Source organism: Petromyzon marinus, chromosome 65 (assembly GCF_048934315.1).
Source record: "Petromyzon marinus isolate PM22_M1 ecotype Great Lakes invasive population chromosome 65, UKy_Petmar_22M1.pri1.0, whole genome shotgun sequence".
Classification (NCBI taxonomy): domain Eukaryota; kingdom Metazoa; phylum Chordata; class Hyperoartia; order Petromyzontiformes; family Petromyzontidae; genus Petromyzon; species Petromyzon marinus.
The window spans coordinates 7,026,838-7,052,632 of record NC_133731.1 but is presented as its reverse complement, the minus strand read 5'-3'; the positions used below and the strand labels follow the sequence as shown (position 1 = coordinate 7,052,632).

Here is a 25,795-nt window from a genome sequence, read left to right as displayed (position 1 = left end):
TGTAAAGTTACAATGTTTAAATATATTAAAACGAAGCGATTAGCATATTCTTTGGGTCTTTTGGTAAAGTCACGTAGATAGAAAAAATAATACAAAGTTAATGAAAAATAATACATTTATTTTCACTTTATTTTCATTATTTTATTGTTCTTATTTTCCATCTACGTGACTTTACCGAAAGACCCAAAGAATATGAATTCCTGCAGTAAAGAAAGCTTAAAGTCAAGAAGTGATTAGCGTTTAAAATAGGCAACAGAACGGCAAAGAGACGCAGGGCTTCACAAGGGAATCATTTATTAACGCGACGTGCTGTGAAGAGCGTGCGCCGGACCAATCACTGCTGCTGTCCTCCTCTCCCCCTGCCGAAGCCTCCTCTCTGCGAAGCAAAACAGACAAGACACCACAGGGCATTAGTGTCTGTAACAAAACACAACCTGCTGACCAGACCCAGGTGGTCGAAACCAGTCCATAGTGCTTTTTTTTTACTTAAACAGACGCTGCTAGAATCGCATTGCTTTTGGAAAAACCAATAGGCCAGTGGGAAAAAATATTTTTTTAAATGTAATATTGGGAGACAAATCGAAGGTCTGCTGATATTTGTTTTTACGGTCCTTAATGTAGGCAAGCTCAAGACTTATCCAAGGCTAGGGGGGGTCTTGCGTGGGATGTCTGAGCAGTTAGACGCAATCCAAACATCTCTTAACACACAACCAGCTTGTGCGACCCACGCTACTCCAGTACCAGTTGAAAGCTCTAATCAAGATAAAATGGGGACAGACTTTTCATATACAAAGGGTCGATTAGTATAAACGTTCACCAGTTTCACCAGCATTGGACTATGCACTATTAATCCAGTGACCCAAGTTTGATTCCCAGCCATGGCTAACATCAGTGGCGAGTGATACGCAAACCGGTCCTGGCAGTACATTTTCTCCGCAACTCGACTTAAAATTGCGATTGGGCATTCGTTTTGGCACCGATAACTGGAGACCCTTACAAGCCATGCCTTGCATGACATGGCTGCTGCTACCAATTAACACCACAGAGCCCTGTCGCTTGTCACCACTCGTCCAATGGTGTACATGAAAACAGGCTTTTCCCCCCTCGGGGGAACGATTTTCTCATCCGATTTGGAGTGTAATCTATTTACGAAATAATCACAAAATAATGCATCCGTCCACAATCCTTCAGTCAAGCAGCCTTCTGGAAGTGCATCTCATCAGCAGCATTGATTCAATACAAGAAAACTCTGGGGCCGATTTTCAACATTCAACGTATTGTCAGCAGTCAGGCTTGTTTGAACCAATGTTATAAACTGCCCGATGATTATACGCATTAGCCCCTTTTTGTAAAAAAAAAACCCTAAATGAGAGGGCAGCTCTAATCTGTAATGATAGCTCTGTGGAGGCCAGGCGTATATTACGAAGAGAACAGAAGCGGTACTCACGAACTGGAAGTCCGAATTGGCGCCAGCCCCAGCTTCAGCCTTCTTGTCAGCGCCAGCTGTGTACACACGAGAGAGGAGGGAGGGGGGAATGCAGGTGGATGCACGGTTAACATGTGCGATTGAACAAATACAGAGTTCTAACCCAGCTATCGCCACACTACGCAGCCGCTAAGCAAATGCCACCAACCCCACCCAGTGGCTTGCCAACATCACAAATTTGGATATCGCTCCAAAGCGCTAACAAAATAGATGGGCTCCTGGCAGCAGTGTTGGGCAATCAGGTTGTCTCTGTCCTGGTTTGCTCTGTTTCATTTGATGTGCCAGAGGGTTATTATCTATCTGTTGAGTGCAACTTTATTGTGTAGATATAGCAAACACCCCCCATTGGTAAAAAGGGGTCCTGTATTTACACGGGAAGCCCCTGTTTGTTAGGACAGTGGGGCAATGTCCATGTCACCTTTGTTTCCCCACCAGACAATTATTTCAGACCCATTCAACATGGTTGGCTATGTACGGTGCGAAAGAAGTCCAACATACCATAGATTCTATTCTATTTTGCATTTATAAAGTGCCTTATACCAAGGCGCTTAACAATGCTTGCTCCGACTACAGTACAAAAAGGCAAGATAAGGGTTGGGGATCCGGTAGTGACTAGGGTGGAGGGAGCGAGGTGGAGGCATTAAAGGTGTTAGATGGTGCTGGTAGGGGTAGTGGAAGAGAAAAGGGAGTTGAGAAAAGAGATAGGACGACCTGAGGGCAGTGCAAAAAGAGGAAAGCGAGGGGAGAGGGAGTTTGGTCCAGTGTAAGGGGGAAATAATACACAGCCGTGGCCAGAAATACAACCGAGGATGCCCGGGGTTCAGAGCAGAATGTATTTAACCACTCCACCGGCGTTCCACCCCACTCCCACATGCACACGTTCCTTAATTATCAGACAGATAAATAGGATCCTGCACACTGTGATGAGGGAGCGTTGAGTGCTGTGGGTGACGGAGCATGTTAGTGGTGGCTGTATCGTGGCCGTGTTGCCTTCACTCAGTGCCACCGCATGTCAAGTGACGGTGGGCGCACATTGTAATCACATGGCAATCATAGCCCAGTGCTGAAGACATCACGGTGAAGGCAATGGCTGGCTGGCTGCCCCAGAGGGTGACAGCTGGTGGGCGAGTTTGTGATGCTGGTCTGAGCTTTCCTGCCCCGTGTCTCCTGTCAGAAAGCCTTACGCACTTCAGTAGCCTCAGTGGTGCCGTGAGTGAATTACGCGTGTGGAGAAGGTAATGATGATGGGCGGCCAAAGATTAGTGTTGAGTGTGGCGAGTTGACAATGATATTGAGCGTGTTTAGATATTGAGCGTGTTTAGAGATCGAGTGGCAAGTGTGGTTGAGTGAAAGTTAAGCGAGTGCTAACTGTTACAGTGGAGTGTGCAGAGAGCCGTAAGCTGTGCGTCTTTGTTATACTCACGGGGCCCAGCGCGTCTGTAGGTATCGCGGTCGCCCTCCCCACGGCCCAGACGGGCGGGACGGTCCTCTCCCAGGCCTACACAATCACAAGCCACGTGACGCGTGACACAACCGCACAACTTCCACACAACCACACACCCCACCGCCATAGCACACAATCCTCTCCCATGCCTACAACCGCACGTCATGTCTGGTGATACAACTAAACATTAACATGACACCAGCATACCACACCACTTCACCCCACATAGGTTACCACAACCACACGACAACCTCACATCACAAAACCAAGCCGACCTGTGGCTTGGCACTCGCCATGGGACCAGCAAGCGGTGCGTAAATTATACGCCGTACCATGCGGTTAAGTACGTGCAGTGCGGTTAAGTACGTGTGATGAAGACGCGGTTTGGCACGCGCGGCGGGCCGAGTGCTGTGGTTAAGACGAGACGTTTGGTCGCCGCTCGTGCGGCGTGGTTGAGCTCGCGCCGCCAAGCGACGCGTGCTCAACTGTGCCGAACTGCGGCGGACTCGCGCGGCGCTCCTCCTCCACTCACCCTTGGGCCGTGGTCGCGCCGTCTCCGGCCGGATCTGGCGGCGCAGCGTGGCGGGGACGATCTCGGGCGGCAGGTGCAGGAAGTCGCGCAGGTACTGGATGCCCTCGTTGGTCAGGTACCAGTAGAAGTGGCGCCATGCAAACTGCTCCTTCACGAAGCCGCGCGACTTCAGGGACTGGGGGGTGAGGGCGAGGAGGTGAAAAAGAGAAGGGTGGAGGGACGAGCGGAGGTCAGAAGAGATGAGAAGTAAACGGCGGTGGCACGTTGAGGCAAGGGGAGACAGAAGGAGGGGCAAGAGAGAGAACAGGAGGTTAAAGTTCATGCACAAGAAGATGAGACGAGAGATGGTGCCAGGAGACAAAAGGAAGGTTTTATGCAAGGGGAGAAGAGGTGAAGAGACACGGGGAGATGGGAGAAAGGTGGAAGTGAACGGTTTGTTTTTTGATTCTAGAACTCGTAAAAACTAACAGTGTGGGAGCCATTGGGTGGAACGCATCCGACGGTACCGTCTCGCTCAAAGATGGAGTGAAGTCAGCGTGTGCAGGTTCTAGACGGATTGCTGTATCACGGGACGGTGGCGGCTTGGGGGAAGCCTTCAACCAACAGTGGAATGACCATGGCTGATGATTAACGACATGGGATGCTGCACACTGTGATGAGCGCGGGGTGAGCGGTGTTGTGGCGGTTTTGTGGCCGTGTTGCCTTCACTCAGAGCCACCGCATGTCAAGTGACGGTGGGCGCACATTGTAATCACATGGCAATCATAGCCCAGTGCTGAGACATCACGGTGAAGGCAAGGGCTGGCTATCCCAGGAGGTGGTTTCGTGTGTGCATGGGTGGACACGTTGCGTGATGCTGGTCTGGGCCTGGTCTGGGCCTGGTCTGGTGGGGATCGTCACCACTTAGCAGTGGATGGCAACTGTTGTTATTGGTGGCAGCCACGAAAGCTCCACCTCAAAGTGCTGTGTGGTCCTTCACAGTTGCTCGCTAACAGCACCCGTGCCAACCAGCAATATGACCAAGGAAAAACGAGCCCAACCTGGTATGAAGAACACAAGTGGAAGGTCACATTTTGTAGACGTCTGTACGTCATGACAATGACGCCACGCGCAAATAACGCACTTGGGCGGTTAATTGTTCTGGGCGGGAAACGCGACGGGCGGATAGCCGCAAGGGGGGGGCAGCCTTTGCCTCACCTGCATGGCCTTCATGACGTGCAGGTTGGGCACGTTCTTCTCGGCCAGCTCGGGGTGCTTGGCGAGGTGCACGTCCTTCTTGGCCACCATCACTCCCTCCTTGAAGAGGAGCTCGTAGATGGCCACACGGTCCTTCTTGGGCATCAACATTCTGGGGAACCACGTGGATGGGGTGGCAGACGACACAAGTCAATCAGCGTCACCGCCCCCGGGGTACCGACGATGGGCCGCGCTTAAATGAGTCGACATTTTGCAAATGTGGTCGAATCTAACCTGCTCATCGCGTAAGTGACCACTGCCCAATCATACGCTTACAAAGGAGGTACCAACACTGCTATCAGTGCATTGTGTAGCATTAGTTTAAGTGTCCAATGTTCGTGGCGTGGTGTTACGTATAAACAAATTTCGTAGACAAAACCCATCAGCCGCGTGGCCTTCTGGCAGTGCATAATTTCGGCAGCTTTGTAGTATTAGTGTATTATTTTAGTGTGTCGTGTACGAGTCGTGTTATACGCCTCAAGAGGTACAAAAGCTGAAGGAGTGATTAAATGATTAATATCGATCATTAAATGTGGTGCGCTACGGCTATTACTTTTAATCATTCTTCCAAAGGTCTAAATGCACAGGAACAGCTTTTACAGCACCGACTGACATTCCAGTAAATATTACGATTACGTTTCCATAGGTGGAGCAGTGGCGCTGTAGTTAGCGCATAAACCTAGCTTAGCAAACATTAGTGATCGATAGCTTAACCAGTCCTGGGCAACCCACAGTAACCAGCATGGGGTGAAGTATGGCTAAACAACCCTCCTACGCCCTAACACGGCACGAGGGGTTAAGCCTTTCATCCAGCAGTGGATTGACAAAGCGTCTGTCGCAAGTCTCCGTTTTATATACTGTATATTGGATCAGCGACAAAAAAAAAGAATGGCAACCACGCTCGCCGCTACTCACTCAGTACCGCCAGGATGTCAGGCCTGATCGGGGCACGTTTCGAATCAGGGGAAGCTCATAGCCCAGTGCTAGTCATCATCGTGAGGGCGAGCGGGCGCCACAGCAATCTGCAACTACCACAGCCAGTGTTGCTATCGTGCGCACACCTCTCCATATATACCTCCTCCTCCTAAGCCTGGCTATGATATTACTTGAAGACACACTGGAGCCATCAACCCCGCATATCACCGGGCCGATCTCCTTCACGAACGTAAAACGAAAGGACAAGCCAGAGTCGTTGCGGTTGTGGCCATGTGACTGAGATTATGGACCCAATGTGGGTCACGCACTTGGCTTGCAAATCTAGACTTCAACCTTCGATCTCTCGGCGCGGCAGTTGAAACAACTGTGCACGTCTCTTAACATTCACCTCGCCTCTGTCCCACTCGGCAGTATAAACGGGTACACTACTTACTACACACCCAACTGTGGTGAGCGGCAAAAGCCGCGTGCGGTGGGGTAAAGTGTGGGTAATCACACCTCTTCCAAGACGTGGAAGAGTAGGCCAAAACACTTAGGTTCTCATCACGTCCGAGACTAATAGCTTTAAAGCCTCTGTAAACATCGCTGTAAATGCCACATTCTCATGCCAGGATAGAGGCCACCCATGAAACTAATGCTTAATTTCCGCCAAACTCATCGCTATGAACTATCGCCTACCCACCGCTGGATGGTATTGTCGATTCACTTCTGCATAGTTTGGCCTCACCACTGCTGGATGGTATTGTCTATCCACTGATAGAGATCGTATATCCACTGCTGGATGAATCCCTCCCTTTGTACCCGTAAGTAGCCTATTTTACCCCCGAAGCAGAGCCGAATGTGTAGACGGTACCCTTAAAACAATACGCAACGGAATCGTTTAAACACGAACAATAAAACACAGACCGAATTCAGTTCCGTGGGAGTAGAAATCGCGCCGGTCTTAATTCAAGAGCCATAGGCGACAACCAGGCCCGTGGGCCTACTCCGGTAGCCAAGGGATACCGTCACACCGATGTCGATTAACAAGCCCTAAAACGTTGTCATCGACGCGACATTTAGGTTCCCGCCGGTCAACAAGAGTCCGCGACATTAAACGTTGCGAGGATTGAAGCGATGGGGGCGCGGATGGCGCGGATTTTCGCGAGATTGCACGACCGCCGAAATCCCCTCACCTCGCAGCCTGAGCGGGGCCCGGTCCGAAGAGACCCTCAACGCGCATGCGCAGACCTTTGAACCCAGACCCCCCCCGATCGATTATCCATTGCGAGAGCTTGTCTACATACGATTCCTTTATCGATTCCTCGCGCGCGAAACTATAAAATGTATATTCCCCCCCCCCACACCCACGTCCTGAACTACAATTATGTAAACCTTTTTAAGTTTAATATGGTTGAACGGACTGGACAGAATAAACGAAAGGGGCAGGTGGGATAAAACTGACGTTATTTACGGGGAAATCATTGGGAATCGATTCGGGATGTTTTCGATCATCAGTACTCTAGAATCGGCGGGGTTGTGCAGCGTTGAACTCTAACATTTTAAACACTGCATACGTACTTATACTGAATATTTATTAAACAATTTAAAGTCGCCGCTTACCGAAACGTGTCAAATAAGTAACATCGTCACGAAATATCTGGACTCATTTTATGTAATTTATTTCCTTTACCTCAGCGACGGTTTTTTTTGTTAAAACAACAACAGTGCAATTAATTGAATTCACACGTTAATTGATAATTTTAAAGTAGACAATACTGTAGATTTATATTTACTTTTAATGACATCGCCACGTCTTGCAACGGCTATATAAGGAGTACTCGGTGAGGTGGCAGTCGGAGTGGGGGATTAGCTCAGATGGTAGAGCGCTCGCTTAGCATGCGAGAGGTAGCGGGATCGATGCCCGCATCCTCCAAAACAATATTTTTTTAAAAGAATTTGATTTCACTTTTTATATTTAAGTTACATTTAAGGTCCCGGTGCTGATCGTAGTCTCTCGCGAAACTGCCCGGGCATCGCAAACAATCGTGAAACAATTGCCTCGTTAAACGCTTGTGAAAGCCGCAATACGACATGGGGCCCAAATATTACGTTGCCTAACCCAAAAATCTACGATGAATCATAAATGTATTTAATTACAATAGTTGTCGTACTCATAGTTTAAGTGGACGAATCCCAATAAATGATCGATTTGTAATGTTGCGTAATTTTAATTTGCCTTAAACAAAAATACGCCTGTGACCAAAACCACATTTAGAATGCACCAGCTAAGAGCCTGGACAGTTCTTGAATATTCTTGAATAGTGCAAACACCAGGTGTTCTAGGCTGTAGGAGTCGATTCTCGGCAGCAGTTTAGTGCAGCGATATCCATGGTTGTACCATACTTCTATGGCTACGCTCATGTCTCCCCCCCCCCCCGCCACAACTTTGCCAACCCACATTGACCAGTGTGATGAAGTATGGTCAAAACCGCCCCACGCGGCTCTTACGAAATGGCAAGTTCCTTACTGTGCAGTCTTGGGTGGACAAACGCAGTTGACCAATATCCATGATATAGGTTTTGTTGGGTTAGGGGCCGTCCATAAATGACGTCACGCGATTTTGGACAATTTTTAACCCCCCCCCCCCCCTCGTCACACGGCGTCACAAAACGTCAGACCCCCCCCCCTCAAATATGACGTCACAAAGCTCTGCCCTCCCCCCCCAAAAAAATATATAAAACATGCTTCAAATCGCTTTAAACTATTGTCATTGTAGTGCGTATTTAATGTCGCGCTGCACTCTGATGTTGTAGGAGAAAACATTTATTAAAACGTCTATTTAATTAAGTAGAACGTGTTGTCTATATTTATTTAAAGTTGCTGCATTTTTACGTGACGTCACATTTCTCAAACCCCCCCCCCCCCTCATTACACATCGTCACAAATGTCTGACCCCCACCCCCTAGGTGCGTGACGTCATTTACGGACGTCCCCTTAGATCGCGTAAATATATAAATGTGTCGTTAAACCCGCCACCACCCGACACAGCCAACTAGTAAGGGTTGTCACGTAAACAGAACGTGGACAATTCGTCACTAGTACAGCACTACACCGGTGTGTTGGAGAGCAAATCCACAACATTTACAATCTGAGTACGACGTTTCGCAAGTAATTACAACTAGCTTCAGGCGAAAATATTTTAAAATCGTTTAATGACAAAGCATATACGTACATGTATACCAGATCCCTCTTGAGACGCCGTTGATAGGTGAATATACGTTGTTTAAAGTTCACATTCTGGAAAATAGTTGGAGTATAGCTGTTGGTGGAGTGTTGAACCTGGAACAAGAGCCTTAAATGTTGTTTAAGCGTTCTCTTTCACAAATATATCCTGCAGAGTAATGCAAGTTTGTGTTGACAGCGGACCCTGCAACAGCAGCCCTTCTGCCCCATGATTATTACATTTCTTGTTATTGATTCTTCGTTATTTTGTGCGATAAAAAACACCTGATGACGACCGTTTGTGTTATGGTCGAAACGTCGTGAGAATTTTTATTGTTTTATATATATTTTATTGTTTCCCTTCGACGTGACTTTACCGAAAGAGCTAAGAATATGAATAAGAAACATCACTTTTGGAATTGTTGACGTCGCTTTTTCCTGTAAATACTTTATCAATAAAAACATCGAAAAAAAACACGGAATCGACAAATCCATTATTTTTCTTCCTTACAGCACAGGCAAGCATGAACACTGCCACTGGGTTGTCTCAAGAGCCAAGAGGGGCGCTCTTGACGAAACATATATCGCGTTCTCCTTATCAATAGCACGGTGGGCAGCCACGATGCTGGCACGCCGTGCAGTGAATGCTTCTTTAAAATTAATCACTTCTCCTTGACGGTGTTCAGTGACATGGAGGGAATAACGTGTCGTCCGCTTGCATATCGGCCCTGCAGATTCGCGTTTTTCTCGGCAGCCGTTGATCACGCGAGGGCGATCTTGCGTGGAGGAGCCGGCCAGCCCAGCACGTAGTCCCCGTTGAGCCTCGCGGGAAAAAAAGCCGACTCAAAAAAGACCGGCCATGGTGCCAACTGTCAGAGGCGCAGCGTCCACACGGCGCCGTCGCTGAGCCCGCTGTTGTCTCTGCGGGCGCTCTCGGGCAGCTCGTAGCGCGCCAGCTCGCGGAGAGCCGGCGCCGTCCCCGCCGTCGCCCGCGCTCCGAGCCACGCCTCGCATCGCTCCAAAAACACCGGCCGCCCGGGGTCTCCCACGAGCACCGTCGGAGCCGAGGGCTCCATCTCCTGCCCCTGCCGCCGCGCCAGCGAGGTCTCGAGCCAGCGCAGGAGCGAGCTGACGGTGCTGCCGTCATAGAACATGTCGCCCAGGAGGAGGACGTCCCACGGGGGAGACGGTGCGCGGTGCGGGGAGAGGAGGTCGCGCACGACCACGCGCAGGGAGTCCGCGCGCACGCCGTTCAGCTCCGCGTTCAGCGAGATGGCGACGGCTGCCACTGTGGGTCGCGCGCGTACACAAAGATCCCCCGTGTAGCCTCAACGGGCTGTTGGGGCAAGTGCTGTTAGCGAGCAGCACCTATAAAGGCCGGGGCATAGCACATGAGGAGTCGGGTGGCCAACACCACGCCCGGCCGCCTTTGCCTCCCCAGTGGCGATGTTTACACATCGCACCGGGTACTCGTTTGAGACTGAGTCGATTGAGAGGACGCCCAGGACCGGTTCAGATAATCGTCACTGGAGTTGGCCGCGAGCGGGAATCGAACCCGGGTCGCCCGGTTTGTAGTGCAGCGCGCTATCCACTACGCACGTGTGTACACAAACGTGCACATACGGCACAACAACCGCCATTCTCCACTAAGTTGCGGTGACGTCACCGCGGCGCTTGTGCCAGGCTACGTGCACGTTAAAGCAACGCGAAGTGTCGACCACCCGCTGGCAGGAGGTCACGGGACGGACCTAGGTGCCATGGGTTGACTGAGATGGCTGGCCGATGCACCACCTGTGCCCCCTACATACGCACTACACACATTCTGCTTAAGTGGTCCGAACCGATGGAAATCACAAGGCGGTGAATCCGGACTGGCAGCAGTGAGTGAGTGGTTCAGCACTTCCCATCCTCATCTCCGCAAGAGCTGCAGTTGCCACATTGTCCACTAGAGAGCGAACGACATCGTACAATCACGTGACACGCATTGACAGCAAACTCGGCACTTTGTTTCGTCCACGGACGAGAGAGCAAATTACCGTTAAGTCAGCAAAACGTTCCGCGTTCCGCTTTGTTTATAACGTCGAAGAAGAGTGAATTGCTTGATAGCCCCACTCATTTAACATTGTTCTCACAAAATGCACTGCTATTGGCCACAGACAGAAATTGGGACCGCAAAAGCTCCATGCGACATCAGGTGGGACCGTAAAGTGAGATTTCTGGTCAGGGCTCACGGACTAAGCTGTTTGCACATCACACGGTGCATTACTTCGCCACGTGCAAGAAAATCTACCCACGATCTCTAGCAGCAGAGCGCGAGCCGTGAATTCTTGCCGTGGTGGCAGATTGAGAAAGGAACTGGTGCTCACTCTCTCTGGAGATTGTGAGAAACTCATCGTAAGACGGAAGAGTGCGTGCAGGCCGGCAACAAGAGTACTGGTAGTAATAATAATAACTACATACATGGGGGATGCTGCCACACTTCTGTGTGAAGGAGTTGCGAGCCCCTGGCGGGGAGGAAGCGTCGAGTCGGGATCACAATCAGTACACGTATTTATACTGGAGGAATCCGATGAGCTATAAAGCTCTTTTTCACAGATGTCCAGTGGGGGCCACAGGGTCAGAACGTTACAGCAACAGGTAAAAAAAAAACACGACAGGAGTGCAAAATATAGGAAAAGTAAACAAATCACTTACAAAAAATATATACAAATAAAACTACACCATTTTTGTTCTTACCAGGTAAAGCCCATTGAGCTCTTAACTTCTTTTTTCAGAAGCGACCCAGCCACAAATGGTAGCTCAACAAAAGTGGCAGCAAAAGCATCCAAACAAATCTAAATGGTTTCGATTTAAAGCTTTCGTGACTGCAAGGATTCATCTTCTTTGGTTCTTTCGGTAAAGTCACCACGTAGAATATTATTGCGTCATTTTATTTTATCAATTTATTATTTTATTCTCATTCTACGTGACTTTACCGAAAGAACCAAAAGAAGAGAACTCTAAGTGGGTGTTTCTACATGTGCCAGGGGGCAGACAGCGGGTTGTGTAGCGGAGCCAACGAACCGGGGTCGATGTCATTTGCTACCACGAGCGAGGCACCCGCCTTGGCGGCCGCGATCGCCACAGCCCCGCAGCCGCTGCCCAGGTCCAGCACAGCCCGGCCAGCCACCACGCCCGGCTGGTCCAGGAGGAACCTGGAGACCCGACGCAAACGACGATGGCCATCTTGGCGACGACGACAACCCGGCGAACAGAGCTCTTTCTCCACCGAGTCATTTCAAGCCGAAGCGTAAACGTGAATATATTTATGAACGGTAAAAGCCAACGGCCGCCGCGAAGGTTTCCGCGGCGTTGTACAGCGTGTCGTTCGGCGCGATGTCCGACGTTTCGCTGCCACGTGCTGGGCGATTATTGTTCATTTATTATTCCTTATTATTTAAAATTGAATCCAGGAAGGGAAGTTAAAATATGAGTGCTGGGAGCTTTTGTTCAGCAACTTGAATTGCCAATTTCAGAGCCTGAAGAAAAGCTCCGAGGCACGTGCAACGAAACGTCGGACATCGCCCGGAAAACAACACGCGGGGTGGCACAACCTGAAAAACCACACCTGTACGCCACGCAGCACAACCGTGGAAAACCCCGACGTGAAATATCGTTCAACGTTTACACTTGTAATTCTTTGATCCGAGCCGGCAATAATGAGTCGTCAGCTGGACGCACGGCAATCACCGCTGTGGGCACCGTAGTGGCTAGGAGATGTTAACTCCCTCGCCTGGTATGCAGGAGGTCGTGGGTTAAATCCCTACCCTGACACCTGCTGTATATTTAGAGTTTGCATGTTCACCACGCGGTCGCGTGCATTTTACTCCGGGTGCTCCGGTGTTTCTCTCCACGTGCGTTTAGATTACTTGGATGCTATATGTCCAAGTGATAAGCCACTTCATTGAGCATTCATTTGTGACAGACAGGTCGCTTCTGAAAAAGAGAAACATACCTCATTGGGCCTTACCTGGTAAAATAACAAAAAAAATGTTTAGTTCAGTAGCGCACCTGGCCAGCACCTGGCCGCCGGGCCAGTAGATGGCCCAGTAGGGGTCGGCGGGAAAGGGCCACATCTCGGGCCGCGCGGTCCAGAGCGGGCAGCGCGGCGTGAGCAGCCGCAGCATCAGCTCGGGGGTCAGGTGCTCGCGGCTCGCCTCTGTGTTGGCCTCGATGAAGTCCCGCACGGCCGCCTCTCCCTGCGGCCTCCCCGTGCCGCCGTGCGTCCCGCTGGGCCTGCGAAGGCCCTGGGCCACCGGTGACCAACGGGGTCCCAGCCGCAGGCCACTCAGTCCACGTGTCGCCAGCAAACGGGGCCCCAGGGATGGCAGCATGGCCCAGGGAGAAATGCCTGCGTGCGGAAAACGCACGTGTGAACACGGGTGTCCGAGTATCTGGTGCAGTGCGTAAACATCGCCACTAGGGAGGTAAAGGCGGCCGGGCCTGTAGCTGGTCACCCACCTCCTCGTGTGGCGTGCCGACCTTCATAGGTCAAAGCTAATAGCATTTATCCCAACAGTCTGTTAAGGCTATCCGAGGAATCTTTGTCTTTGTGTATGCTGTATCGGTCACGAAGCCAGCATGCCCAGCCAACGCATGCCCAAGCAGCTTCTGTTTGGCCGGATAGAGGGGGCTAAATAGGCACGGCATGGCCTGAAGAAGAGACGGACTGATGCGGTACAGGAGGATGTGGAGCTGAGTGGACTTGCCGAAGACGGGAACCAGCGGTGTCAAGCTCGGCCTCTGTGGAGGAGGCTCGTGAAGGATGCCCCTGAGGAGTTGGAGGCAGTCGCCCTTCAACAACAACGGAGGGTAGAGGAGCGACGCTCACAACAACGAACGGAGCGCCGGGCGGCTAAAACACAGCAAGTTGGCACAGTAGGGGGCACAGGTGGTGCATGTGCCAGTCATCTCAGTCAATCAACCCGTGGCACTTTGGTCTGTCCCATGACTTCCTGCCAGCAATCCTTCAATACTTCACCTGGCCTCAAGTGCATCGAGCCTGGCATAAATGTTGTTGTGTGCATTTCATTTCGGGCTGCGGCTAACATAAGTGGTCACAGCTAAACCGGCCCAGGTTGACTGCACCCCACCCACCCCTTCACTGGCCTGTTTTGACCAGCGTGGTCAAGTACGGTCAAACATCCGCCATGACTGGCATGGCCTGGGGGAGGCATCCAGCCAGCAGTGGATTGACAAACGGCTACTAGAATTTAGGATATTTTATTAGCTACGTACGGTGCGAAGGAAGTTCAACGTACATACTTATTGTAAATGTTATTGTACATACGGATAGTAAATGTTGTGGATTTGCTCTCCAAAACACCGGTGTGCTGTACTCGTAACGAATTGGCTGTACTGGGTGGTGTCAGGTTTAAAGACATGTTTATATTTACGCGATCTAACTAAAAAAAATTATGAATATTGGTCGCGAAAGCGTACATTTGAAAAACGTACATACTTATACTGTAGTCAATGTTAAACACATTTACTATTGATACTTCTACTGCTGCGGCGTTGGCCGTGGTGTGCAAGCACACATTAACAACAAAAACACAAATGGTTTAATAAAACAAAACCTAGTATGGCCTTAAAAGTAAAATATATAGAATGGGAGACGTTCCGGGCAATTGCCCTTATTCACAGCACATACAATGGTCGGAAAAAATAGGGTGGAAAAGAGTTTTGATAATGAATGGATCGGGTGATAGGGCAGATTTAAATTAAAACCATGATCGGAAAGGACAACATTAAGGCAAGATTATCGAGGTTGCGTGCAAACAAATGGGTAATTGCCCACGCTCCATTGACCAATCAGTGACAGGTGAATAATTAAGCACTGGATGAGCAAATCGGGCTTTGGTGATTACTACTGTGTTGAAATCTGCAAATGACGAGGAAGACCCCATCTGAACAGGGTAAAGTGGGACAATCCATACTCTCTGATTATTTCGGTAAAGCCACGTAGGTACACCGAAAGGACCATGGATTCGTGCAATAACGAAAACTTCAAATCAAGATTGGGACAATCCAGTCAGCATTCCAAACTCTGGACCAACGGTTCATTGACGTTGGACAACGTTTCAACGTTCCTTCAACGTTGGCGCCTTCACAAGCGTTGGGCCAACGTTGCCCCATAGGTTGGGGCAATGCTTGTGAAGGGCCAACGTTGTCCCAACGTTGCATATTCACTGGGAAGGGACCTCTAGCGAGGGAGCGTTTGTGCCAAACCGTATTCTCAGGACTATAGCTGTGTATTTGTAAGCAAATGTTGTATTGTATCAAATGTAATTATTCAATATATATGATGCAATTTGAACGTATATACTTTTTATTTAACTAAAGGAGCGCCACGGTGGTGTTGAGATGTTGTCTTCCTCGCCTGCTATGCAAAGATTCGTGGGTTCGATCCCGACCCTGACGCCTGCTGCTGCTGTATGTTTTGAGTTGGCGTGTCTCACTCTCCCCATGGTCGCATGGATTGTTTTTGTATGGGTCCCACGGTGTTTCCCTCCACATTTAGAAACATGGCATGGAGATAATTTAGATTGTGGTACTATAAATGGCCAAATGATGGGGCCACGTTTATTTGAGCTGTCATCGCTTGTGATGGCCAGGTCGCTTCTGAAAAATAAGTGAATAACCAGGTGGGGCTTTGGCTGATAGGATGGGGATGGTTGAGTGTTGTAATTGTATGTGTCTGGGTGATTTGTTTACCTTGCTTACACTTTGCACTATCTCGTGTTTTTGTACAATTGTTGTTGAGCTTTAAAGCTCTTTTTAAACATTCTGATTCTGAATCCGGTAGAATATGTATTGTGACCAGATTTGTAACAATGCTACTGACACGCGGCACAGGTTATTAGGGTCCGTCTTACTTTCTTGGGGCGTCTAATAGTCGGGAACATATCCGGTGGTCAAGTCAAATGATGTTTGGTACTTGCAATACACAAATTATCTGACACTGCTGGCAATGTTGCACGACCACAATTACCAAAGGCCCCAACATTATCGAAGGGTCTGTTACTCAACACCTAAGAGTGTGACTACTTTATGCATATGCATTTAAAAATAAAACTGATTAGCAGGAAACATTAAAAAATATATAATTCAGGGTCCCATTGGTGTAAAGTTCAGTATCCATTTCGCATCTCTGTATGTGCCTATTGGCGAAGTGTCATTGTCCGAAACGTCTCCTATTATATATGTATTCTCTCTTAAGGCCACAGTGCTATCGACGGGCGTGCTGCATTATTGTCACTTGTCCAGCAGCGTCCATCAGCAGACGAGTTTTACACATGGAGAGAGATCACGTCCGTGCCGCCTTTGTCTCTCCCCGACCCCCCCTCCCCAGTGTTGATCGCCACTGTTTAAAAAACAAAACTCACGTGGCACTTAGCTAACCGCTCCGCCCTAACGCGCTCGCGCAGTAGACACCCACTAAGGCCGACAGTGGCGGAAACGCAGCCCTCGACACAACAGCGGTGGTCGGCACACGTGAAACCCTCACCATGCGGCGGTAGCGGCGCCAATAGGCGCTCGCAAACTGCGCGTGTGTTTACAGAGCGGGCGCGCGTGACTGCACGTACCCGGATCACACGTGCGCCACTGTACCCGCATGTGGCCACGTGCGCCACTGTACCCGCAAGTGCGCCACGTGCCAGCGGTTGGTGCGCCACTGTACCTGCACACGTGGCGACGTGGCGCCGGGGGAGACAAAGGCGGCCGGTGCGCGGTGTTGGGCAACTACGCCCAATCTTGTGTGCCGTGCCGGCCTCAATAAGTGGTCGCTAACAGCACTTGCCCCCGGCAATCTTTTGAAGGCTACACGGGGGGTCTTTGTATTTGTGGGTGGCACCGATTGTGTACTGTACCATGGGGGGCGCAGCGGTGGCTATGGGCTAATACCGCCTTCGCATGGCATACAAGAGGGCGTAGGTTCGATCTCGACCCTGACGCCTGCTGTATGTATCAAGGCCGTAGCCATGGAGTATACATTGGGGGAGACCAAATCTTCCAGGGGGTCTGGGGGGGTTTGGGATCCCCCCCCCAGACCCCCTGAAAACTAATTTCCTGCCATTTCATACCTAAAATATTAAAAAAATTCACAAACACATGGGATGGACTTTTGATTTCTTTTTTTAACAATAATGTCTAATAGTGTATTGTATTACAACATTGCTCTGTTTTTACTTTTTTACCTTTTCTTGTTTCATTGTATGTAATGGCAGAGATTAGGGATTCATAAACCACAATCATATAAACATAAATCTATGCATTGTTATATGAAGACAGGTCCCAGATATTGTGGCCAAGGTTTAGCAAATTGTTTTTATTAACATAGCATCGCAATTATTATTTAAAAAAATATATTTTTATAGCAATATATTAGGGGGGGGGGTACATTTTGAACATATTTGAATTTTGGGGGGGATGTGTCCCCCCCCCAATATATATTAAAATTACGGCCTTGGTATGTATATATGGACTTTCACGACCAATATCGATAATATATAATTATTTGGGGTTAGATCGTGTAAATATAAACGTGTCGTTAAACCCACCACCACCCGACACAGCCAACACACCGGTGTGCTGTACTAGTAACGCATTGGCACGTTCTCTTTACGTGACCAAACATTACGAATTGGCTGTGTTGGGTGGTGGAGGGTTTAACGACACACATTTACGCGATCTAACCCCCCCCCCCCCTCCAAAAAAAACTATTGGATAGATATATGGATTTAAAGCTTTCGTGACTGCAGGGCTTCATATTCTTGTTTTATATTTGTATTATTTTATTGTTTCCCTTCTACGTGACTTTACCGAAAGAACCAAGAATATGGATATATGGAGTTTGCGTGTCTCTCTCTCCCCGTGGATTTTTTTCGGGTTCTCCCCCCGAAGTCCACGCGTTTCGAGAATTTGTTCGCTGTTATGAATTGCCGCATGATGATGATGAAAAGCGACTTGGTCGTACGATCCTTTGTGAATCGCCAGGTTGCCTCTGAACAAAGAGCTGCACAAGAGCCCAGTGTGGCCTTACTAGGTATGAGATTACAAATTAAACTTTATAAAACACATACGTAACACTTCACCAACGTACCGATGGAACAGATGGAGTGAACATAGTACGTTTAAATTGTTATTTAAAGCTTTCGTGACTGCAGGGATTCATATTCTTGGTTATTTCGGTAAAGTCACGTAGAAGGGAAACAATAACATAAAAATAACAAACAATAACATTCTCACGACGTTTCGATTGCAACACAAACAATCATCATCAGGTGTGAAAACCACGAGCCCGGGGCTCACGTGTCCCTCTCTGCTCGACTCACACGGGAAGGGAGTTGAACGTCATTTGTTTAATCCACAGTGCCGACTTACGAGAGAGCCATTGTGGTGTCTTTGTATCAACAGAAGTTCAAACCACACTGCTTGTAAGGGGCTATCCATTTAGTGGGTACGAATGGAGGGATGGTTAACCCAAATGCGTAACTTGCGTATGGGGGGGGGGGGGTCTACTGACAATGTACTTACGCATAGGAAACGGGGGGGGGAGGGGTGAAGCCTCGATAATAATTTGTCTACATTGGCTTTCAAATTAGTTAGATAGTCCGGCGGTGGACAATCTGTTTTCTTAAAGAACGTTAATATTATGATAGTATTAATCCTTTATCGTTTCTGCGTGTTTATCGGCCGTTCTATAGGATTCGGGGGGGGGGAGGTGGGGGCTGTAAAAAGGACGCGTGCCTACAGGGAGGGGGGAGGGACTCAAGTTTTGAGAGTTTTTTGTGCGTTCGTACGAAATGGAATGCCCCTAAACACTTTGTAGTGTATTTACAGAGCCCTGTATTTGTATTCTATGCTTACTCATCAGTAACAAATCAATCCACCAGGCAGCGTTTTCTTATCAGGAGTGTACTTGCTAAAGGCTTTGTTACTAACTCCTATAGGTAACATCACCAAGTAAACATGCAACGTTGCTCCAACGTTGGATATGTGTACCAGGCACATAAGCCGATGTTAAAAAACTTGTCATCAGAAAACATTCGACTTTCATCAGGGCCTCCCATGTAGTAAAATTCAGTATCCTAACTGGAATCATCATCATCATCATCCACCCGGCCTCTCTGGCATCACTATTTACGTCTTGTGCAGAAGGCCCATTGCCTGAAACGTCACCTATTACCTATTGTTCTTATCAGCAGGAGTTGGAAGGCGAGGGCAACTGAATAAATAAGAGCCACACGCATTGCCAGCCGTGCAAACGACCTTACAACACCAAACTGGTGACACCACCGCATCGCCACCACACGCGCACTATGCACACAAATAAGGGTCATCGCACGTGGCCACTGAAACTCAAAGGTGGCAGTCAATGCACGAGTCACGTTGGAAAGAGAAAAGTTTATCGGAACGCCATGAAGTGTGTCTCGACGCATCAACTCAAGTAGGTTTGAGGGTCTCACCAGCCTATTGCAATTCCCGACCAATACTCAATAACGTTGGTTTCGATTGTCTGGATCTCATTGGTTTGTTAAAACACTGTCTCTCTCTCTCTCTACAGATGAATAAACACAAAGATATCAGAATAGGTGTTACCCTTTCTGGCAATAAAACGAGTATTAAGATATGTTAATAGGTTTTACCCTTTTAACTGGCACAAAAACTGACACCTTTATTCAAGGCATCATGTTTGCAATAACCACAACACAAGAAGTCAAAACGCAAACAAAAGAGACAACTCTGATAATAATATGCACTGTCCTTGAATTTGATTGGTCCACACCCGAGACGGCTTTTCTTAGAGCCTAGTCTCCACTGGTGTTGGACCAGAAGACGCCAAAAGGTATACAACTCAAAAAACAGCGCACTATCAGAGTATTGAGGGCTCGGGGTGAGCATTTACATTATGAGACCTCCTTTGCAAGTATTAAGATGTTCAAACACCAAACAGAAAGACACCTTTTGCAAGGAATTGTGCCTATACTCTGTGGTTCTTTCGGTAAAGTCACGTGGGTAGAAATTAAATAAAACATCACGACGTTTCGATCGCAACACGAACCGTAGAGTCGTGATTTGTGATTTATTTTATTGCTACCTTACGTGACTTTACCGAAAGAACCAGAGAGTATGGATTCCTGCAGTCACGAAAGCTTCAAATCAAGATTGAATCGTGTCTGTATTAACCACGCATATTTGTGTTGAACATGCAAACAAAAACAAGCTGTGGAAAAATAAAAATATATGTGCAGCTATGTTACGAGATGCTACTGGGAAGAGCACTCCACAAAACAAATATATTTGACCCCGTTCAATGTAAAAAAAAACCCGCTTGGTAAATGCGACTGGGTCACTAGATGTTGTTGGTAAGTACATTTCCACGTAGCAAATGAGAGCCAACTTTATTTTTTAGCAAACCTGACTGCCGAGAGATACCCAACACCGAAGCCTGTTTCAGAGTGTTCTTACTTTAGCAAGATCGACTCTGCCAACGAGACACCCGTGGGTCGAAACAGGTCCAGAGTACGCTGCTTGTCTTGAGCCAGTCCTGCTGAAAGTATGTCACGTGCTCGCAGAGAGCTGTGGGTCTGACACACGGTTGTGTAAGAAATAGTTTAAAGATTCGGGTTTATTTTATGCGAAGGAGACATTACGCGCATAATAAGCAGTGCCGGATGAAGCTAGCGTGGGGCCTGTAGCATGTGATGTTATAAAAGAGCCCTAAATTTAAAAATAACCCACAAATATGAAAACAAAAACTTTTTTTTTACTTGAATAGTAAAGTAATTGTATTTTTTCATTTGCTATACAGCCAGATAATACGACCAATCGCTAACCTTAAACACCCGGTCTTTCATGAAAGTTGAAGGCGGTATAGTACTATAGTAATAGAGCAAGTGCAGAATCACTGAATCGGAATTGATAGCTTGAAAGCATTTAGCGCGGGGCCCCTGAAAGTGCGGGGAACCGTAGCATATGTAGTTACTTGTGCTCCGAGGATAATCCGGCACTGATGTTAAGTTCGACAAATGCTGCTGGAAAATATTTCCCCGGCAAGGTAAATATTGAAGCCGATGCACTCAACATTTGTGTACGTGCCATTGAATTTGCGTGAACACAAGTAGGAGAGCAAAAAAACACCCACGCACCAATAAACACCCACGCAGCTGCATGCAAACGACTCGGATGTGAATGGGCGAGACCGTTACATCATCGGTGTTCATTGGCACCTCCAACTAGCACCGTTGGCTACGTACGGTGCGCTATAAGTACGACATACATAGACTCACACAGAGACTCACAGACTCACACAGATACCCATAGACTCGCACAGAGACCCATAGACTCACACAGACTCACACAGAGACCCATAGACTCACACATAGACCCATAGACTCACACAGAGACTCATAGACTCACACAGAGTCCCATAGACTCGCACAGAGACCCATTGACTCACACAGAGACTCATAGACTCACACAGAGGCCCATATACTCGCACAGAGACTCATAGACTCACACAGAGACACCATATACTCGCACAGAGACTCATAGACTCACACAGAGACCCACAGGCTCGCACAGAGGACCCACAGACTCGCACAGAGGACCCACAGACTCGCATAGAGACCCACAGACTCACAAAGAGACCCACAGACTCACACAGAGACCCAAAAGCTCCCACAGAGACTCATAGACTCACACAGAGACTCATAGACTCACACAGAGACCCATAGACTCACACAGAGACCCATAGACTCACACAGAGACCCACAGACTCAAACAGAGACCCATAGACTCACACAGATACCCACAGACTCACACAGAGACCCATAGACTCACACAGATACCCACAGACTCACACAGAGACCCATAGACTCGCACAGAGACCCACAGACTCGCACAGAGACCCATAGACTCACACAGAGACCCATAGACTCACATAGAGACCCATAGACTCACACAGATACCCACAGACTCACACAGAGACCCATAGACTCGCACAGAGACCCACAGACTCGCACAGAGACCCATAGACTCACACAGAGACCCATAGACTCGCACAGAGACCCATAGACTCACACAGAGACCAGACCCATAGACGCACACAGTGACCCACAGACGCACACAGAGACCCGTAGACTCACACAGAGACCTGTAGACTCACACAGAGACCCATAGACTCACACAGAGACCCGTAGACTCACACAGAGACTTATAGACTCACACAGAGACCCGTAGACTCACACAGAGACCCATAGACTCACACAGAGACCCATAGACTCACACAGAGACCCATAGACGCACACAGAGACCCACAGATTCACACAGAGACCCACAAACTCACACAGAGACCCATAGACTCACACAGAGACCCACAGACTCACACAGAGACCAATAAACTCACACAGAGACCAATAAACTCACACAGAGACCCATAGACTCACACAGAGACCTACAGACACACACAGAGACCCATAGACTCACACAGAGACCCATAGACTCACACAGAGACCCACAGACTCACACAGAGACCCATAGACTCACACAGAGACCCATAGTTTGTTGTCCTTCCCCCGCACCTCCGATTAGCACTGTTGGCTACGTACGGTGCGCAAAAAGTTCAATATACATGCGTGCAATGTGTTCTATAACGCTCTAGTTGCATTCCCGAAATACATCGCGTTATAACATATATAATATGGGGTAAAGCACAGTCCACGATAACGGGTGAGATGCGTACGCAGGCTGACACAAGATCGAGGCGCGTGGGTAGAATCTAGAAACATCCAGCAGTATCCCAATGCCTTGCGTGACGCTACGCCGAGGCAGCCGTACGACCGCTTGTCACGGATTACACCCGATTCGCGTTGTGAAAACACGCGTAGTGGCAGTGTGCATACAAGGGGGATGATGAAGAGCCCTGGCCAAGGAGAATCCAAGGGCACAAAGAGAATGAGCGACTAATTCGTTTAAAGCCTTTGTTGTGTAGAGTGACGCAATTGCGGTGGTTGCTTAATCATCTGCGCTCTTTCAAAGGAAGAGGATTATCGTCACTACTACGCATCGAACTCTCCCCCTCCCCACCGTCTCTCTCTCTCCCGAAGGCATCTGTCTCGTCTCGTCGTGACCAGCAGCAGGACCCGGACATTGGCACTCAGCTCAAGCTGGGATTAACACTGCAAAATTGGAGAACGCGCATCAATGATGGACATCCTTGCTCTGAAAACGTGGCCAGGAATCCCTCGTGAAAAAAAATGAGTCGCGAGGCTCGGGTAAGCCTTTCCTGGGTAAAAAATCAAATAATAAAACGTTTGTAACGAGATAGACGTTCTATATGTGTAGTGGTTGTTGTTGTTGTTGTTTGACTTGCATCTCGCTGGGATTTTTGCACGCAGCGTTGGTGGTGTACGGTGCTTTTTCAGGAATATTTTGCAGTTTTTTTCCTGGATTTTTCTGTTTTGCGCAGTCACACGTAGTCACTTTAAGATGTTTTCTTGTTCATGTTATTGTTTTTTTGTTTGTTTCGGTTGCACCCGATTCAAGAGCCGAATGGCTCACAGGGCTATACCAAAATAAATGAAACTGAAAACTGAAAACTGTGTGCGTGTCAGTGTGAGTTGGGGCTCGATAGATGAATAGTGGAGAGCGGTGGCGCAGCGGTGAGCGCACTGCGCCAGTAACCCGGCAACCCGAGGTCGATTCCCTCTCGTAGGCACCGGTGACGATTATCTGAACCGGTCCTTGGGCCTCCCCTAATAATAATAATTAACATTTATTCGTGAGGCGCCTTCCACTAACGTCTCAAGGCACCTTAAGTCGACTCGGCCTCAAATGAGTACCTGGTGGGGGGTGTGTAAACATTGCAAGTGAGGAGACAAAGGCGGTCGGGCGTGCTGCTGGCCACCGACTTTGTTAAATGTAAAATAAAAGAGTTACTTTTTTTTTTAGAATGCACGGAGAGGGAGGTGTTTGACCCTTGAAGCTGGATTCTGAGATTAGGCCCGTGTAGACATGACGTCACCCACCAGGTAAAACCCACCTGGTTGCCATGGAAACGCAGTAATATTATGATCTTTTTAAAATGTGAACAAAAAAAATAACCTGCGGCATTTTTTGAAATGTAACGAATTTGGGACTGGATATTATATTAAATGTAAATGCAGGAAATCGTCGCATATCTGACCGTCACTTATTCGCCCTAACCAAGTAACCTCCTGAAGCCAGGGCAGGATTTGTAAATTGTTTTGCTAGAGGTGTTCACAAACAGGATCTTTTTCAATATTAACAACAACAACAAAAAGCCTAAACACATTTGACAATAACACAGTGGCCTTAAAAAGAAACATATATATAACGGGCGATGTTTGTGTTGTGTGCTATGAAGGGGCATTGGCCCGAAACGTCGCCTAGTTTTTTTATTTTTAAGGCCAAAATTATAGACGAAGGATGTTGCTTTTTTATGTTAATGTTGAAAAAAATATCTATCATATTTGTGAACACCTACAGAAAATGACGGATGCAACGTCGTACACAAAATCCTACCCTGGCTTTGAGAGGTCAATAGGTCAGGGCGCATATGTGAACGGTCGGATATGCGATGTTGCACTGCATGTACTTTAACAACAACAGCAGCAAAAAATCCATTCCAGATTTCGTTGCATTTTAAAACACGCCGCAGGTTAAGATTTTTGTTCACGTTGAGAGAAAAAAAGTGGTCGACACTTTTCAAATATCCATAAGATGTCTTCTTTGGTTCTTTCGGTAAAGTCACGTAGAATGAGAATAAAATAATAAATTGATAAAATAAAATAACACAATAATATTCTCACGACGTTTCGGCCACAACACAAGCGGCCTTCATCAGGTGAAGGGGACGAGACAGTCCTCCAGACAGTCCTCCAGACAGTCTCGTCCCCTTCACCTGATGAAGGCCGCTTGTGTTGTGGCCGAAACGTCGTGAGAATATTATTGTGTTATTTTATTTTATCAATGTATCATTTTATTCTCATTCTACGTGACTTTACCGAAAGAACCAAAGAAGATGAATCCTTGCAGTCACGAAAGCTTTAAATTGAAATCCATAAGATGTTTTTTTTTGGGTTAGATCGCGTAAATATATAAATGTGTCGTTAAACCCGCCACCACCCGACACAGCCACTTAGTAAGGTTTGTCACGTAAACAGAACGTGCCAATTCGTTGCTGGTACAGCACACCGGTGTGTTGGAGAGCCAAGGTACAACCCAAAACACCTGTATCATGGATGATATTGGTCGCGAAAGCCTACGTGTTAAACTGACTTTTAAAAATAATATCACAATGACTTCTGTCTCTTTAGCGACACCACGTGCTCTGCTGTCTACACGGGCCTGATCACCTCTTGGAATCCGCATTCAGGCCCTAAACGCGTGTCCCCTCCATTCATTGACAACATGGGGGTCTTACCCATTGAACTTCTTTCGCACCGTACGAAAGAAGTGCGTTGGTGATGCTGCGTTCGCAGCGGTCCAAATGAACAAACACCATACGAAAACAACTCCAGCAGACATTCAAAACGCCAAATATACACCGAGGCTTCTTCCAGTGTGCATTAACCGCACACCCATGTGGTAAAACATGCGAACAGGCGTGCTTGGATGTCTGTTGTGTTTGAAACTGATTGACCCACACCGGAGAGACAATGCTCCCCCAAGGCCGTGTCTCGTCACCGGTGTTAGGTCAGAGAACGAGGCCGAAGAGCAGCAACAAAGGCAATGCTATAAAAAATATCGGAGCATTTGCCGCTCGTGGCGAGCAGTTAATGAGAGGCCAGCTCCAATTCACTCTCGTTGTGCCAGACGAAGGCTGTGTTCCACAAGGGCTCGATGTTAATTCGGGAGGCTCGCGGGGCCAGAGCAAGGCTACCACGTT

General features: G+C 48.1%; 2 protein-coding genes and 3 non-coding genes across 5 annotated transcripts; 1 reads left to right on the top strand and 4 right to left on the bottom strand.

The window, feature by feature from the left end:
• Window positions 1-277: 277 nt before the first annotated feature.
• On the bottom strand, window positions 278-6,916 carry RPS10 (ribosomal protein S10). Its single transcript, XM_032978147.2, has 6 exons — window positions 6,810-6,916; window positions 4,660-4,810; window positions 3,463-3,637; window positions 2,910-2,984; window positions 1,448-1,503; window positions 278-376 (listed from the first exon to the last, which is right to left on the bottom strand). Exons 1-6 carry the CDS (start codon window positions 6,854-6,856, stop codon window positions 335-337), a joined length of 546 nt encoding a protein of 181 aa, XP_032834038.1. The 5' UTR covers window positions 6,857-6,916; the 3' UTR covers window positions 278-334.
• On the bottom strand, window positions 2,476-2,570 carry LOC116956526 (small nucleolar RNA SNORD88). Its single transcript, XR_004405008.1, has one exon. It is a non-coding gene; the product is annotated as a small nucleolar RNA SNORD88 (small nucleolar RNA).
• On the bottom strand, window positions 4,164-4,257 carry LOC116956522 (small nucleolar RNA SNORD88). The gene has a single exon (XR_004405007.2). It is a non-coding gene; the product is annotated as a small nucleolar RNA SNORD88 (small nucleolar RNA).
• A 560-nt stretch (window positions 6,917-7,476) lies between the features above and the next one.
• Window positions 7,477-7,549, top strand: TRNAA-AGC (transfer RNA alanine (anticodon AGC)). The gene has a single exon. It is a non-coding gene; the product is annotated as a tRNA-Ala (tRNA).
• A 1,262-nt stretch (window positions 7,550-8,811) lies between these two features.
• ETFBKMT (electron transfer flavoprotein subunit beta lysine methyltransferase) lies at window positions 8,812-16,541 on the bottom strand. The gene is made up of 5 exons (XM_076054329.1): window positions 16,467-16,541; window positions 13,587-13,671; window positions 12,889-13,228; window positions 11,902-12,032; window positions 8,812-10,126 (listed from the first exon to the last, which is right to left on the bottom strand). The coding sequence occupies exons 3-5, from the start codon at window positions 13,209-13,211 to the stop codon at window positions 9,711-9,713; spliced, it is 870 nt and encodes a 289-aa protein (XP_075910444.1). The 5' UTR covers window positions 13,212-13,228; window positions 13,587-13,671; window positions 16,467-16,541; the 3' UTR covers window positions 8,812-9,710.
• Window positions 16,542-25,795: the final 9,254 nt, after the last annotated feature.

Bases quoted from the DNA above. Each gene is read 5' to 3' on its own strand.
- RPS10 (XM_032978147.2), bottom strand. From the start codon at position 6,856: ATGCGCGTTGAGGGTCTCTTCGGACCGGGCCCCGCTCAGGCTGCGAG. The intron at 1,504-2,909 runs GTGAGTATAACA...GTGTGTACACAG, and splicing joins CTACAGACGCGCTGGGCCCC to CTGGCGCTGACAAGAAGGCT. The intron at 377-1,447 runs GTGAGTACCGCT...TTTGCTTCGCAG, and splicing joins CCAATTCGGACTTCCAGTTC to AGAGGAGGCTTCGGCAGGGG.
- ETFBKMT (XM_076054329.1), bottom strand. From the start codon at position 13,211: ATGCTGCCATCCCTGGGGCCCCGTTTGCTGGCGACACGTGGACTGAGT. The intron at 12,033-12,888 runs GTGCGCTACTGA...TCGGGTCTCCAG, and splicing joins GGCGGCCAGGTGCTGGCCAG to GTTCCTCCTGGACCAGCCGG. The intron at 10,127-11,901 runs GTTCGTTGGCTC...CGCGACCCACAG, and splicing joins AGCAAATGACATCGACCCCG to TGGCAGCCGTCGCCATCTCG.